Below are 13604 nucleotides of genomic sequence, written 5' to 3'. Positions count from 1 at the left end.
TACTGCTTTAACAAAATCATCTTTCTTTTGTGGGTGTGTTTATCTGCCTAAAAACTCCCCCAAAAAATAAAAGACAAATTTATTTCTTTTCAAATTAATTTGACTGCATAGAGTTCATAACTAGCACGTGAAGTAGAAATCTCATCAGTGGCCATGTGATACTGTGCACATTGTTCATCTTAATCTTACCACCTCATCACATTAGTGTACTGCCAAATGTTTTAAAAAGAGAGGTGTATTATAAGATTTCTGCATATTAGCATCTCTCTGAGAATGATCAGACGTGCAGCCTCTCGGAGTAATTGTGAGTGGACGACAGATCTTTTGTGTTTGAGTGTGCTGAAATTGCCACCGTTCGACTTTCAGCCAGCGGGCGAGTAATGCTGCGGCGTTGACAAGCAGCGATGCAGTTATCAGAGAATTTGTAGTCCAGGGAGACTCGGAAGAAGTTAATGCCACAGGACCTCAAGGTTTTAGATGGCAGCTGAATCCTGATGAGCCACGTTAGGGTTCCTCATTTATTAAATCATACGCAGAGCAAATTCTCACCTTCACGCGAACGTCAATAACAAATCCGGCCTGTTCTGCATCCACCTGTTTGTGCACATACACGCTCGCTTCAGAATCGCCCGCAGGTTGCCAAATATGGTCAGCCACATCTCTTTGAAGATGAATGTACATATAACTACATGAATGACAGTCAGACTGTTTGTGCTCAGCGACCGTTCAACAAAGGAATGAGGGTCAAACAAATCTGGATTGAAAACAGTGAATCAGTTCAAAACTCCCTGGCAGAGGAGGCGGGACAGCAGTGAAGATCGGTCGACAGTTATCCTGAGTCACACTGAACCGACAACCTTAAATGAACCTGATGCACTTCACCACTCGCAAAGTCGCCGGCAATGCCTCCTAGTTTCCCTGATGCTCCCTCCCCCATTGTCTGCGTGTCCTGCGGGCGACTCCTCGGACTCGTCCTGTTCGCTATTCTCCCTATTTCTCTCTTTCTTCTGCCTCTCTAATCTATATTCTGTCCTCTGATCAGAGAACAAGGTGAATCGCTCCCCTCCTGTCCCCCCCCCCTCTCTCTCTCTCTCTCCTCCTCTCGCTCCCTAGCTCATGTTTAATTCTTAGCTTGACTTCCAGCTGAACCACTTTTCTTGGATCCTAATGAGTTCCAGCTCCTACAACCCTCCTTCCACCACACCTTTGAAGTAGTGCGAAGACTCTGTAGTGTCCAGTCCCGTTTACCTACCCTCCAGGCTGATTTGAACCCTTTGCTCTCCGCGTCCCCACTGCTTCTGTCTCTCTCTGTCGCTCCTTCTCTCCATCCCTGTCTGTCTCCCTATCACTTTCTTGCTTTTGTGCAGCTAGGAGAAGGCTGCAGCCTGCATTGTGCCCAAGGGATACACAGGCTCAGCTTGTCCACTCCAGGCAGCCTCGCCAAGGTTGTGTTCCCTGGTGCCTGGTGTGTGTGTGTGTGTGTGTGTGTGTGTGTGTGTGTGTGTGTGTGTGTGTGTGTGTGTGTGTGTGTGTGTGTGTGTGTGTGTGTGTGTGTGTGTGTGTGTGTGTGTGTGTGTGTGTGTGTGTGTGTGTGTGTGTGTGTGTGTGTGTGTGTGTGTGTGTGTGTGTGTGCGCGCGCATTTACATATTTAACGAGTGTGCAAGCCTGAGTTTACACACTTGAGCCACGGCTCCCTGTCCTTCCCTGTCTCTTATCATAGCATGTCCAATTAACTGATGATCCATATCCATTTCCGCGCATACAAAGTGACCTATGGGCAAAGGCGCAGGCCAGTCTTCAGGTACGTTTCCATGTGACCAGCATCTAGGGCGGAATTCGACTCATTGATGACACCTATTCAGTGGAGGCACAAGGGCCGGAGGGGCCTCCAGACTTAGAGCTGGACACTCATCCGCAGAAGAGCCAGCATTCGGAATCTGAATGAGCTTCATCTATGGCTTTCTTTCTCTGTCGCACAGTGTCTCTCTCTGTCTCTCTGCCAATCGAGGTCTTCCTCATATATCTCTTTTATTCCTTTAATCTCTCCATCCACTTCGCTGTCTAGCAGTTTCTTTTCCACCCTCTCCTACTGATCTGAATTCTGCTCTTTCCCCCATTTCAGTCTTGTCCTTCATGTTAACCTTGCTCTCATTCTCTACACTGGGTCCCCATCCTCTCCTCTCCTCTCCTCTCATGCCGTATTGTTGTTTTATTGGCAGATGGACTAATCGCAACTAGAAAATTAAGCAAATAACCCACATTTTTGCAAACAGATATACGAACATTGGCAAATGTTTGCAGTCTTTTCAGTGTGGAATTCATTTTTGAATGGGCTTCCTGCCCAGCGATCCATGTCATGTATGTGTGTTACTGTTACAGTCAATCATCTCCATAACTGCCGTTAACCCAGTGGTAAAAAAAATTAAGAGCATAACATACATGAGCAATAAAATCATGTATATCTTGTTTGCTGTCTCTCTCTCTCTCTCTCCAGGTGGGCAAATGGGAGAATGGTTCCCTGTCCATGAAGTACCATGTGTGGCCGCGCTTTGAACTGTATGGGGCAGCAACCAGGGAGGATGACCACCTGTCCATCGTGACATTGGAGGAGGCTCCGTTTGTCATTGTGGAAGACGTGGATCCGCTTAGCGGGACCTGCATGAGGAACACTGTGCCCTGCCGGAAACAGATCAAGACACTGTGAGACTCGAAGCTCAGATACACCCAATCAGTGTCAGAATCTAAAAAGTGCCCTTGAAACAGGAATAGGAATTCATGACAAGATGAGACAAACCCCAGTTTTATGTTGAATAAATTTGTGCGTATTCAACAGTACCTATTGATAGACTGTTTTTATTCTGGCCATCTGCCACAGTGGCTCATAGATTTACCTGTTCTGTGCCAATGACCACAGAAGAAATGACAAGGCAAGTGCCTAAATTGTGTCATTTAAATGATGTTCATTTCCCACGGCAGCTTTACACAGTTAACACTTCATCAGTATGCACCAGATCACAATTAAGTTCAGAAAGAATCAAATATTTTTGAGTACCTTTGATCCATTTCTCCTTCTGTCCGTCTACGCAGGAATCAGACGAAGGATTCTGGGATCTACATCAAGCGTTGCTGTAAGGGTTTCTGCATTGACATCTTGAAGAAGATTGCAAAGACTGTCAAGTTCACCTACGACCTTTACCTGGTCACCAATGGCAAACATGGCAAGAAAATCAACGGGACCTGGAATGGCATGGTGGGGGAGGTGAGGAGATGACACACGTCTGTCTATTTGTTCATCTTGTGTCTCCTGCGTCTTTTTTTTTTTGCACCTCACTCTCTCAGTAACGGCCTGTTATGTACAATATGTGTCCGTGCAGCTGAAACAACCTGACTAGAAAATAATAAGTGGCCAAATCTGAAACTCTCACCATCCACTACTTTCGATGTTCAGTCAGCGGAAAGCAGATTTCACAGGACAACAGATAAAGCCTCTCTGTGCCTCGTCGCGGTCATGGATGTATGAATTATTTGAAAATCTCTTTAGTAAATTGTTGGCAAAGTGTGCGAATGAAGACTGCACATAACTCCTACCTTGCAACGCCATCTTATGATTACCGACGTGACTGCTGCTTAAAGGGTGATTTAAAAACAGTTGGGGCCTTCAGAGTGGCTGCGTGACTTGCCTGAAGAAAGACATCTGCATATTTGGCAAAAAATCAGGTAAGGAGAGGAGAATGGCTTCTTTCCCTCTGTTTGACGTCAGCACAGAAAAATGAAATGGGGCTTTAGTGCAGAGGTGTCAAGTGTGGTGCAAAAGTTGAGAGTGAGATTTGAAAACATTTTGGGGAAATGGCATGGAAAAAAAGCAAATTGGGTTAATTTTGGTCAGGTTTGATTAACCCTGCTGAGAGTTTATCACATTCAGACGCTTTGGAATTTACTGCCAAGGTGAGTGAAGAGAGTGAGGAAGAGATCCCAGGGGAGAGAGAGTTACAGTGTGCGGCCCGTTGACCTGTGCTATATTTAGGAGCAGCCCTGAAGGCTTCATTTCCTCTTTGAAGTGTGTTTTCATACCTTTACTTTATGAGCTTTCCTTTCCGGGTCAACTCTCCCAACATTGATGTCACACGGGACCAAGCGCCTCACCCATGGCCGTGTACAGTTCAGTCAGATGCAACTATTCACTTTGAGCTTTCAACGTTCTGTGATCGACATTGGTCCTGAGATAAGGTCTTTGTTAGTACTCATACTTACAGCCCGCGAGCTGCACTCGCGCTGTCTGACTTTGGCTTTTGTTAATGAAGGGGAAAGGCAAACGGATCGATAGCACCTCAAAGGTCACAGGTTGAAAACATGCTCCATCTCCGTGAACTTGACTTGACTTTTTTGTGAGAATGAATAACCTTCACACGTCACAGGCAAGATGATGTGTCAAATTTCTCAATGCAAAACATTTGCTATTCCGTTTAATCTATTACGTAAAGCCACTTAAGTGATGTTGCCAGTCAGGCAGCGTCTTTAGTGGGTTGGACTCTGAGCAATAAGTGTTGTCACCTTTCAAAAAATTTTTTATCACAGTGACTTAAAGCGCCGTAATGTGCCGTCTCCTTTTCACCTCTACAGATGAATGGTCATTAGGAGGAGAGATGGGGGTACTCATCTCTCTCACACAGACACAGACACACGCACACGCACACACACGTGTGCATGGATGACAACAGGAATACGAGAATATGTGCATGGAGGCACACACATGGACACACACAGGGATACACGTCCTGACTGTTTCCATATGAGCACATAGAGAGGCCTCACTCATGAATCAGTTCATCTCTCTCACACACACACTTTATCCTAATTCATCCATATCCACTTTATCTAATAAAACCATGTTGGAACAAAGCCAAAACCACAGTCTATCTCGCACTCTTAATGGAGCAAGACCCAGACCGATGCTGACACACACACACACACACACACACACACACACATACCAGGACGTGCTTCGGCAAACTCCTGAACACTCAGCGAGAACACTGAGGGCCTTTACGCAATTTGCCGCAGCTTGAAATGACAAAAGATCAAAAAGAAAAAAGAAAAAAAAAATCAATGAACATATTTTACCCTAACTCAATTCTGACATTGTCAGATTTCATTGGGCTGCACTGACTTTTGCTAACCCTAATGCTACTAATCTAGAATATTAGAGGCAATATACTTGATTACATGAGTTTAGCCTCGCTAGCAGTCATATAAAGACACCGGCACACACGCACACACAAATCCTCGCTCACTCATTCTCAGTAACACCCACATGGGTCACTTTCATAACGTGGAGAGAACAAGTCGTAGGAGGGAGATGGAGAGAGTGAACGGAGAAAGAGGGAGAGGTAGTGAGTACACTGCTGGATGGACTCGTTGTCTTCCCTGGGGAGACGTTCTCATATTCACATGCGCGTGCACTCACATTCGTGCTTACATGCTCACGGAACAAACGAGATTGAAAAGTTGCAAACCCACACACAATAGACACACAGACACTCACAGGCAGACACACAGACACTTGCAGATAATGCGCAGAGTAGATGTGTAATATTCTCCCTGTAAAGGTCCACTTCACAGGTGAAGAAAAAGTGTTCGCTCTTTTCTCTTTTTCTCCCTTTATGACTCGCACACAAACACACACTCACACACACACACACACACACACACACACACACACACACACACACACACACACACACACACACACACACATGCGCTCTCTCTCTCACAGCGAAGCACATACTTTGAGTCACACACCCCTTATTAACTCAGTGAGACAGTCTCGTCCCACTTTACCCCTGTGTGCTGTAGGGCTGTAAAATGTGGGACTAAATATATTACCTGTGCCGAGGCGCTGAAGGGAGGAGAGGCAGGTAGAGGGGAGGAGAGGCAATGGGGCGGCTATTTCAAGCAGCCATGACCCACAGCGGTAACCCAGTTTCTTCCTCTCTCTTTTTGTCTTTCTCCCTCTTTCCTTCCCCTGGTGAGCATCACGAGCGTCCACCCTGACCTGTGTGTGTGTGTGTGTGTGTGTGTGTGTGTGTGTGTGTGTGTGTGTGTGTGTGTGTGTGTGTGTGTGTGTGTGTGTGTGTGTGTGTGTGTGTGTGTGTGTGTGTGTGTGTGTGTGTGTGTGTGTGTGTGTGTGTGTGTGTTTTTTTTTGCCTCACTTTGCAAATTCTAATAATTTTGTCACCTTTCCCTCAACCTGTCCCATCTGCTACTATGTCCAATTTGATTTCCAACATCTTCCAAAATACCCTATGACAGCTAAGAGAGAGAGAGAGTGAGAGACAGAGAGCCTGAGATGACCTGAATCTGCTGCACATTACATACATGGAGAAGGCGAGAACAACTGCGGTAGAACTTTTCCCCTTTTACTCACAGCAGACCTGTTGCTGAATTGCGTTGTGGTCAGTTGATGAATGACGACGTCAGCTCCTTCTACTGCACAATAGATTCTGTCAGTGTGATTGCCGAACATCAGTGTTAAGTGGTGTGTCTTGGACAGAAGTTATTGCTCATGGATTACAAGGCCTGACAATAAAAACCTGATATTTAACTCTTAATTTGATTGCTGAAAACATTTCTGCCAAGAGGCTCACTCACGTTTATTCAGTTATTCATCTGGTGAAAGGAGAAATGGACCGGAGAAATGCCGGGGGGCATCACAAAAGGGATTTTTCAGCTACGTTTGCCCTTTAGAAGTTGATGACTAATGTAAGGCTGTCCACCTTTGTCTATATCAGATTTATTAACATGAATCACCCACATTTAGACAGACTGCACAATTCCCTTCAAAGGAACCGATGTCTGTGATATGCTATTTTTATGCTGTTTTGTTTTACTACAAGCTATTCTTGACTATGTTGACTGCATTTTATTTGTTGCCACAGTCCAAAAGACATATCCCCCCTCAGGGAAAAGCTGAAGTTTTAGGACTAATCTTTCCTTTAAAGATCACTCCCTTCATTAACATACAGCGCTTCAGCGGATTGCTTTTTGATGGATGGATGTTTGAATGTTTTTCTTTCTTTCTTTTTTTTCCGCCTCCTGCCTAGGTGGTGTTGAAAAACGCCCACATGGCCGTCGGCTCCTTGACCATCAACGAGGAGAGGTCGGAGGTCATCGACTTCTCCGTCCCCTTCATCGAGACGGGCATCAGCGTCATGGTCTCCCGTAGCAACGGCACTGTTTCACCCTCGGCCTTCTTAGGTGAGGAACACAGCGGGCCAACGGTCAAAAACTGGAGGATGGTGGCAGAGATGTGTGGAGGGAAGAGCCTGGAGGCAACGTTTTGACATTTTAATCAGTATTGTAACTGTGAGGTAACATAAAACACAGAAACTATGTAATCTTACTCTGTCTTAAACGATTGTCATCTTTTCTGCGGAGTATTTGTCAAATATAAAGTCATCAGTTATTACAGTAGCTGTTTAATCCCTAATCAGTATTTGGCCTCCTCTTCCTGGTTATATACACATGTCCAGTACATTGAGCCGCATCGCAACCCATTTTTGGTCAGTTTCACTCACTTTTCAGATTGGTGTCAAAGATTCCTTGGAATTATTTCGATGCCTAATGGTGTTTGATTGCATTTGTCCTTTTATGATCTCTCCTGAAGGACTCAGTGTTGGATGGATCTTTTTTTCTGGTAATTTTCAGGTTGACATCCATCCTCCACCTCTAAAAGTTATTTAGTGGACACACTGAGCTGATTAGAGCCTGGTTTTAATGCATTCGTGCCACGAGCAGGCCGACAGCAGTACATGATAATATGGCTAACTGTTTGTTTATTCTCTCCTCTGCTCCCTGTCTCTTTGCCCTCTCATATATCCTACTCCTACTCCATTTCTGACTCTTCCTCCTCTCAATCTGGCGTGCTGCATTTGCATATCTCTCTCGCCTGCTCTCTCTCTCTTTATCGCTTCATTTTCTCTTCCTCTCTTTCTCCCTGCCGCCCTCGCCCCCCCCCTTCCTCCCTCTATCCTGATGTCCCTTGTTTTTCCCCGTCTTCTTCCCCTTTACAACCCTTTTCCCCCCTTTTATTCTCCTTATCTCTGTCTGTCCACGCTCCCTCCCCACAATCCCCCCTCTCCCTCATCTCCCTTCATCTCTCCCTCTCCTCTCTTCCCTCTCTCTTCTCTCCAGAGCCCTTCAGTGCGGATGTGTGGGTGATGATGTTTGTGATGCTGTTGCTGGTGTCAGCAATGGCTGTGTTTATATTCGAGTACCTCAGCCCTGTGGGCTACAACCGGTGTCTGGCTGACGGCAGAGGTGAGAGGCCTGAGTTCACCACACACTAAATCACACGCGCACAGACACACACACATGGACACAGGCATGGTACCTGGGCCGCTGTTTTAGGATATAAATGCAAATAAATGCAGACACTTTTCTCTTCCAGCCTTTCAGCCGCGTTGCCGCCCTCATCTCTCACTCGTTTTCGCTCACAACACACCAGATGCGAGGGCACGCTCAGGTGGAATATAGCAGTGAAATAACACCTTTGCAACATGTGCTTGAAGTTTTACTTTTTGAGAGAATTTAAGTTAGACTTTTGTTATTGACTGTATTCCATTTTGCGAAAATGTATTTAAAGATAAGTCATTTGCAGTGTGGAAACCATTTTGTAGGAGATGTAATGACAGCGAAATGACACTGCACTTAATGATCATCAGATCAAGGTGTTTGGGAAATATTGAAAGAGTCTGATGCTTTTTATGCCCCAACCACCCCCCACCTTTAATCCAACATTTGTAGCGAAGCCAATTAAGTAAGTAAATACTGTAAGAGCATATTGTGTCGGAGACAGGGCTCTCTTCTGATGAATAGTGAGGTCTGAAAATCACACATTTAACACAAATACTAACCAAACAAACACCTGAAATAACGCTTCACTTTCTTTTGGGATCCTCTTTTCACCATTTGCTCAAAGTTGATAAATGAAAGGATAATAACCTGGATGTTGGTGGGTTATTTACGCTCAAGAAACGGCTCTCAGTTGCCAGTTGGGTTCTCTTTTCTAAGATTTTCGAGATTTCAGGTTTTCTGAATAGCTTTGTAATGGGAGGATGCTTAACAGCCCACTTGAAAGTCTTGGATGTGAGACTAGCAGCAGTACATGAAAGCAGTTCAACAGTTTTGGCAAAGAAAAAAATCTGATGGTTGAAATGTGGATCCCGATTGAGCCAAGTGCTTTCTGTGCACCGAATTTTAATGTTCAGATGAATCCACAAGATGCTTTCATCCTAGCCAACTTTCAAGTTTGTGAATAAGGATACAAAGTATATATAGAACATGGCATCGGGCAATTAAAGTCCTTCAGTGACAGAGTGTTTGACAAGTAAGGTTCCAACTAGGAATGAACTACCGCTCTCCATCATCTTGTACAATTTGTACAATGGAGACTCAGACTCTGTCAAACAGTATGTTCAGCCTCCACATAAAAACAAAACGTCCTCACTGACCCAGTGACTCCATCCTTTTCTTCCTCCTTCTCCACGCTGCTCTCTTAGAAAATAAAATAAATATTTTGCAGGTTGTGTCTCACAGCTTTGGTTTCAACACACAACTTGTGCTGCGTCCTTCACACCGGACTATTAATTTGCATTCCTTTCTCAAAACCACGTGTCATCTCTGAGAGCAAGGCACTAGTTTTTTGTTAGATCTCCCTAGCCAAAAATATATATATATATATATATTATTTTTTTTTCCCACTGCTCTGACATGACTATATATAGACAATGGTTATCTTTTTTGTTTCTTCTTAATTTCTCTCATCCTTCATCATGTTGTGAGGAAGCTGTAGTCCTCCCTAAAGCACTGTTCTCTTCTGTGTGCCTCCTTGTTTTATCTGCTTGTAGCGCAGTGGGAGCTCGGTATCACGAAGAGTGCAGGTCGAAGTTTGGGCTCAAAGGATCCGGCGCAATAACGTATAAATGGCTTGACTGCAGATTTGTGAAGCCTTTTACCCGATTCATTGCAAACTTAACACGGGAGATGTTTGGCACGATGAAGTTAGTTTTTCCACGAACAAAAGCCTCATGCAACAATGCACACCCACATGCTTGCACTCTTTCAGCTTAACACACGTACCCACACAAAGATTATGAACCAACTGCTTACCGCAGCATAATGGCCAGAATGATATTCTGTCAGCTCATGGGTGAATGGAAGCCATAGAGTTCCTAACTAATTTAAAAAGATTGAAAATGTATTGATTACTGATCACATTTCTGTATATCTACAGTCACCAGTTTATAAAATGAATCTGTTTTATAGAGGTGTTGATTAAACTGTAGGATCATTTTGGAGGCTTCAGTTTGTGATTCTTTTGAATTGGGTTGTGTTTCTATTATTTTGTCCACCCCATTGCTAAATGAAACAAACATATCTGTATAATGTGACACATTTTAACATCTTCACAAACCAATGTCATACAGTTGAATCAATATCTCTCTAAGAGGTAAAAGCAAAGCTGAACATTACAAGAACTTCCTCAGATTTATCGCAGGATGAGTTCACTAGCCTGCATTCGTTTTGGCTCGGTGGACCTGTGGACCTAATAAACTGGCAACTGACAACAAGACATGCGTTTACAGCCATGTTGGGACACAAGCATGGTGCTCTGGTCACAAAGGCCATGCTGACATGCTGTCAAAAGGAACAGCAACAGCCTGATGGGAAAGTCATTAGTTTTGAAGGTAGTTTGTTACAAACCAAAGTACCGGAAACATTTGAAACGGAAATGTGATGATGGGGCTCGAGAAAAGGTCAAGTGACCTCCAAAGTTATTCCAACTTAGACCAGTGAGAGAATATTCAGGGATATTCAGCAAATCCTAATAAATCCCCGCTCGCCTGAAGCGGAACAACTGTGTGTCCCGCGCAGTGGTTTATAAACCGAGGCTGAGCTGCCGGCACGTATCCTTTAACCATGACTGTGTCACCTCCAGAGCCTCACGGTCCATCCTTCACCATCGGTAAGGCCATCTGGCTGCTGTGGGGTCTGGTCTTCAACAACTCCGTGCCGGTGCAGAACCCCAAAGGCACCACGAGTAAGATCATGGTGTCAGTGTGGGCCTTCTTCGCTGTCATCTTCCTGGCCTCTTACACTGCCAACCTGGCTGCCTTCATGATCCAGGAGGAATACGTGGACCAAGTAACTGGTCTCTCAGACAAAAAGGTATGATGGCAGCTTTTCTTTCTGATCATGAGCCACTCCTCTCTAATCTCCACGTCTTATTTTTTTCATCTGTGTCTCAAACTTGTTAAGAAGATGTTCGTACATGTCTCCTTGCCAATTGCTCCTGTCTTCCGTGTTCAGTTCCAGAGTCCCAATGACTTCTCGCCTCCGTTCCGGTTTGGCACTGTCCCGAACGGGAGCACGGAGAGGAACATCAGGAACAACTATCCAGAGATGCACGGCTACATGACAAAGTTCCATCAGAGAAACGTCAACGAGGCATTGCAGAGTCTCAAGGCTGGGTGAGGACCTGCGCACTAAAGTAGAACTGTTGTTAATTTAGTTCAGCTTGAAAAAAAACAGTGTCAATCCAAAGACTGGGCAAAAAGACTTTCATGACAAAATGAAACAAAATATCAAAGTCTTAAATGTAAATCTCTAATTAATATATTGAGATAAGAAAATGTAATTTGGTTCATGTTAATGTTTTGGCTTCTGGCCAAGTTGAAGGTTTTGTTTCCGTTTCATTGGAGCAGCTTTTGGAAGAAAGTGTTTTTAAAAAGTCAGTGCGTCAGTGCCTTGTTTGTGTCTTTCTTACCTGTCTTCATGTCTAAACACACTGCAGCTGAAAGACTCCAATAATACTTTTTCTCCCCCTCTTCAGTTTTCACCGAGTGTGTCTTTTCGCCAGTGTGTGTGCCAGCTCCAGCCTTTGGCAAACCAAGTGGAAGTCTATTACACTTATCAGCAGCTTAGTGCTATTTAGCAGGTTAATTGGAAATGTTGTAGCAGTGATGTCTGACTCCTAAGTGCTAATTAATTGTAACCTATCTCTCTCTCTCTCTCTCTCTCTCTCTCTCTCTCCCTCTCCCTCTCTCTCTTTTTCATTAGCAAACTAGACGCTTTCATTTATGACGCAGCCGTACTGAACTACATGGCCGGCAGGGATGAGGGCTGCAAGCTGGTGACCATTGGTAGCGGCTACATCTTTGCCACCACGGGATACGGCATCGCCATCCAGAAGGAGTCGCTCTGGAAGAGACACGTGGACCTGGCCATCCTGCAGCTCTTCGGAGACGGTGAGACAGCGGGCTTGTTTCCTCCCCTGTTTTATTCATAGATCCTGCACAGTTTAACGCACTCTGCGAGCTCACACTGTTGTGCATACTGTTGATGCAATGACTTGTATGTTTAATTACTCAAAGATGCACCAGATAGACACTGAGATTACTCTTTACTTTATCAGGGAAGGAACCAGAGCATAATCTCTGACTGACAATCAAACAGCAAACATTAAAGGATATGTCCGTCTTGTTTGTGGTCTTATTTTGGGGGCGGCTGTGACTCAGGAGGTAGAGTCAGTCGTACACTAACCCAAGGGTCGGCGGTTTGATCCCAGCTTCCCCCAGTTTGCATGCCGATGTTCCCTTGGGCAAGACACTTGAGACACAAGACCTGTAAAGTGCTTTGAGTCGTCTATAAGTCTAGAAAAGCGTTATATATATATATAAATTCCAACATTTATTGTATTATTTTCCACCAAGCATCACAATAATAAAACCGTTGACATGTTTCAAAACAGCTTAAAACTTTTAACTTTTATTATATTTACACAATAGTATAGAAACAGTTATTTTTTTAAAGCTTCTGTTCTATTTCATGTTTTCCTGTTTCATGTAAAGTACGTTGAGCTGCATGTTAGTGCTATATGAATACAATTTATATTTAATAATAAATCATAATAATGAAAATAATAATTGACCCAAACCCTCCCAACCCAGAGGACACTTGCTAGTGTCCGAACCACACTTTTAGTGTCGGATTGGTTCTGCAGGTGGAATGTACAGTAATCCCACACTCTCATACATAAGTTACAGAGAGAAAAGGTACTGCTAGAAATATAAGGTGAAGTTTAGCTGCACCATGGGGGCCCTATGCTTTATGGTCACGCTTGTTTTTTATGGGAGACTGTCCAAGCTCTCTGGGGCTTGCTCTTTTGAACTGCACTTCATTTCTGTCCAGCTCTAGCTGGATCTCCGCAGAATATCAGAACGAGAAGGGAAGGAAATTAAAAGTGTTGAAAATGTCTACTCCCAATCCGTATAGCACACGCTTTATGGTCTTCAAGCAAAAACTCCTCGTCGTAAATAAAAGTCAGTGTCCCAGACAACGGCTCCTTTTATTGACCTTAACAGTCTAATTTCACAATGTCCCGTTTTGATCTACAGCTCAATTCAGAATGGGAAATGTAATGGAAGTTTGGTGTGTGCATGTGTGTGTGCGTGTGTGCGCATGTCTTTCTATAGTTGTGTGTGTGTGTGTTGTAGCTAGTTTATTTGGGAATGGTCCAGCCTGTTGTGTGCATCCTGAACCAAGG

At 44.3% G+C, this 13604-nt stretch overlaps 1 protein-coding gene across 3 annotated transcripts in view; it reads left to right on the top strand.

Annotated features, from left to right (window-relative positions):
• Positions 1-13604, top strand: part of LOC118288230 (glutamate receptor ionotropic, NMDA 2B) — a 108225-nt gene that overhangs the window by 79776 nt on the left and 14845 nt on the right. For all 3 annotated transcript variants that reach the window (XM_047327946.1, XM_035614086.2, XM_035614090.2), the window contains 7 exons: positions 2496-2701; positions 3089-3260; positions 7102-7255; positions 8192-8317; positions 10998-11227; positions 11369-11529; positions 12119-12306. In XM_047327946.1, coding sequence (XP_047183902.1) covers positions 2496-2701; positions 3089-3260; positions 7102-7255; positions 8192-8317; positions 10998-11227; positions 11369-11529; positions 12119-12306 — 1237 coding nt within the window. The remainder of the gene's footprint in view (positions 1-2495; positions 2702-3088; positions 3261-7101; positions 7256-8191; positions 8318-10997; positions 11228-11368; positions 11530-12118; positions 12307-13604) is intronic.

Source organism: Scophthalmus maximus, chromosome 17, assembly GCF_022379125.1.
Source record: "Scophthalmus maximus strain ysfricsl-2021 chromosome 17, ASM2237912v1, whole genome shotgun sequence".
Lineage (NCBI taxonomy): Eukaryota > Metazoa > Chordata > Actinopteri > Pleuronectiformes > Scophthalmidae > Scophthalmus > Scophthalmus maximus.
This window is presented reverse-complemented; position numbering and strand designations above follow the sequence as displayed.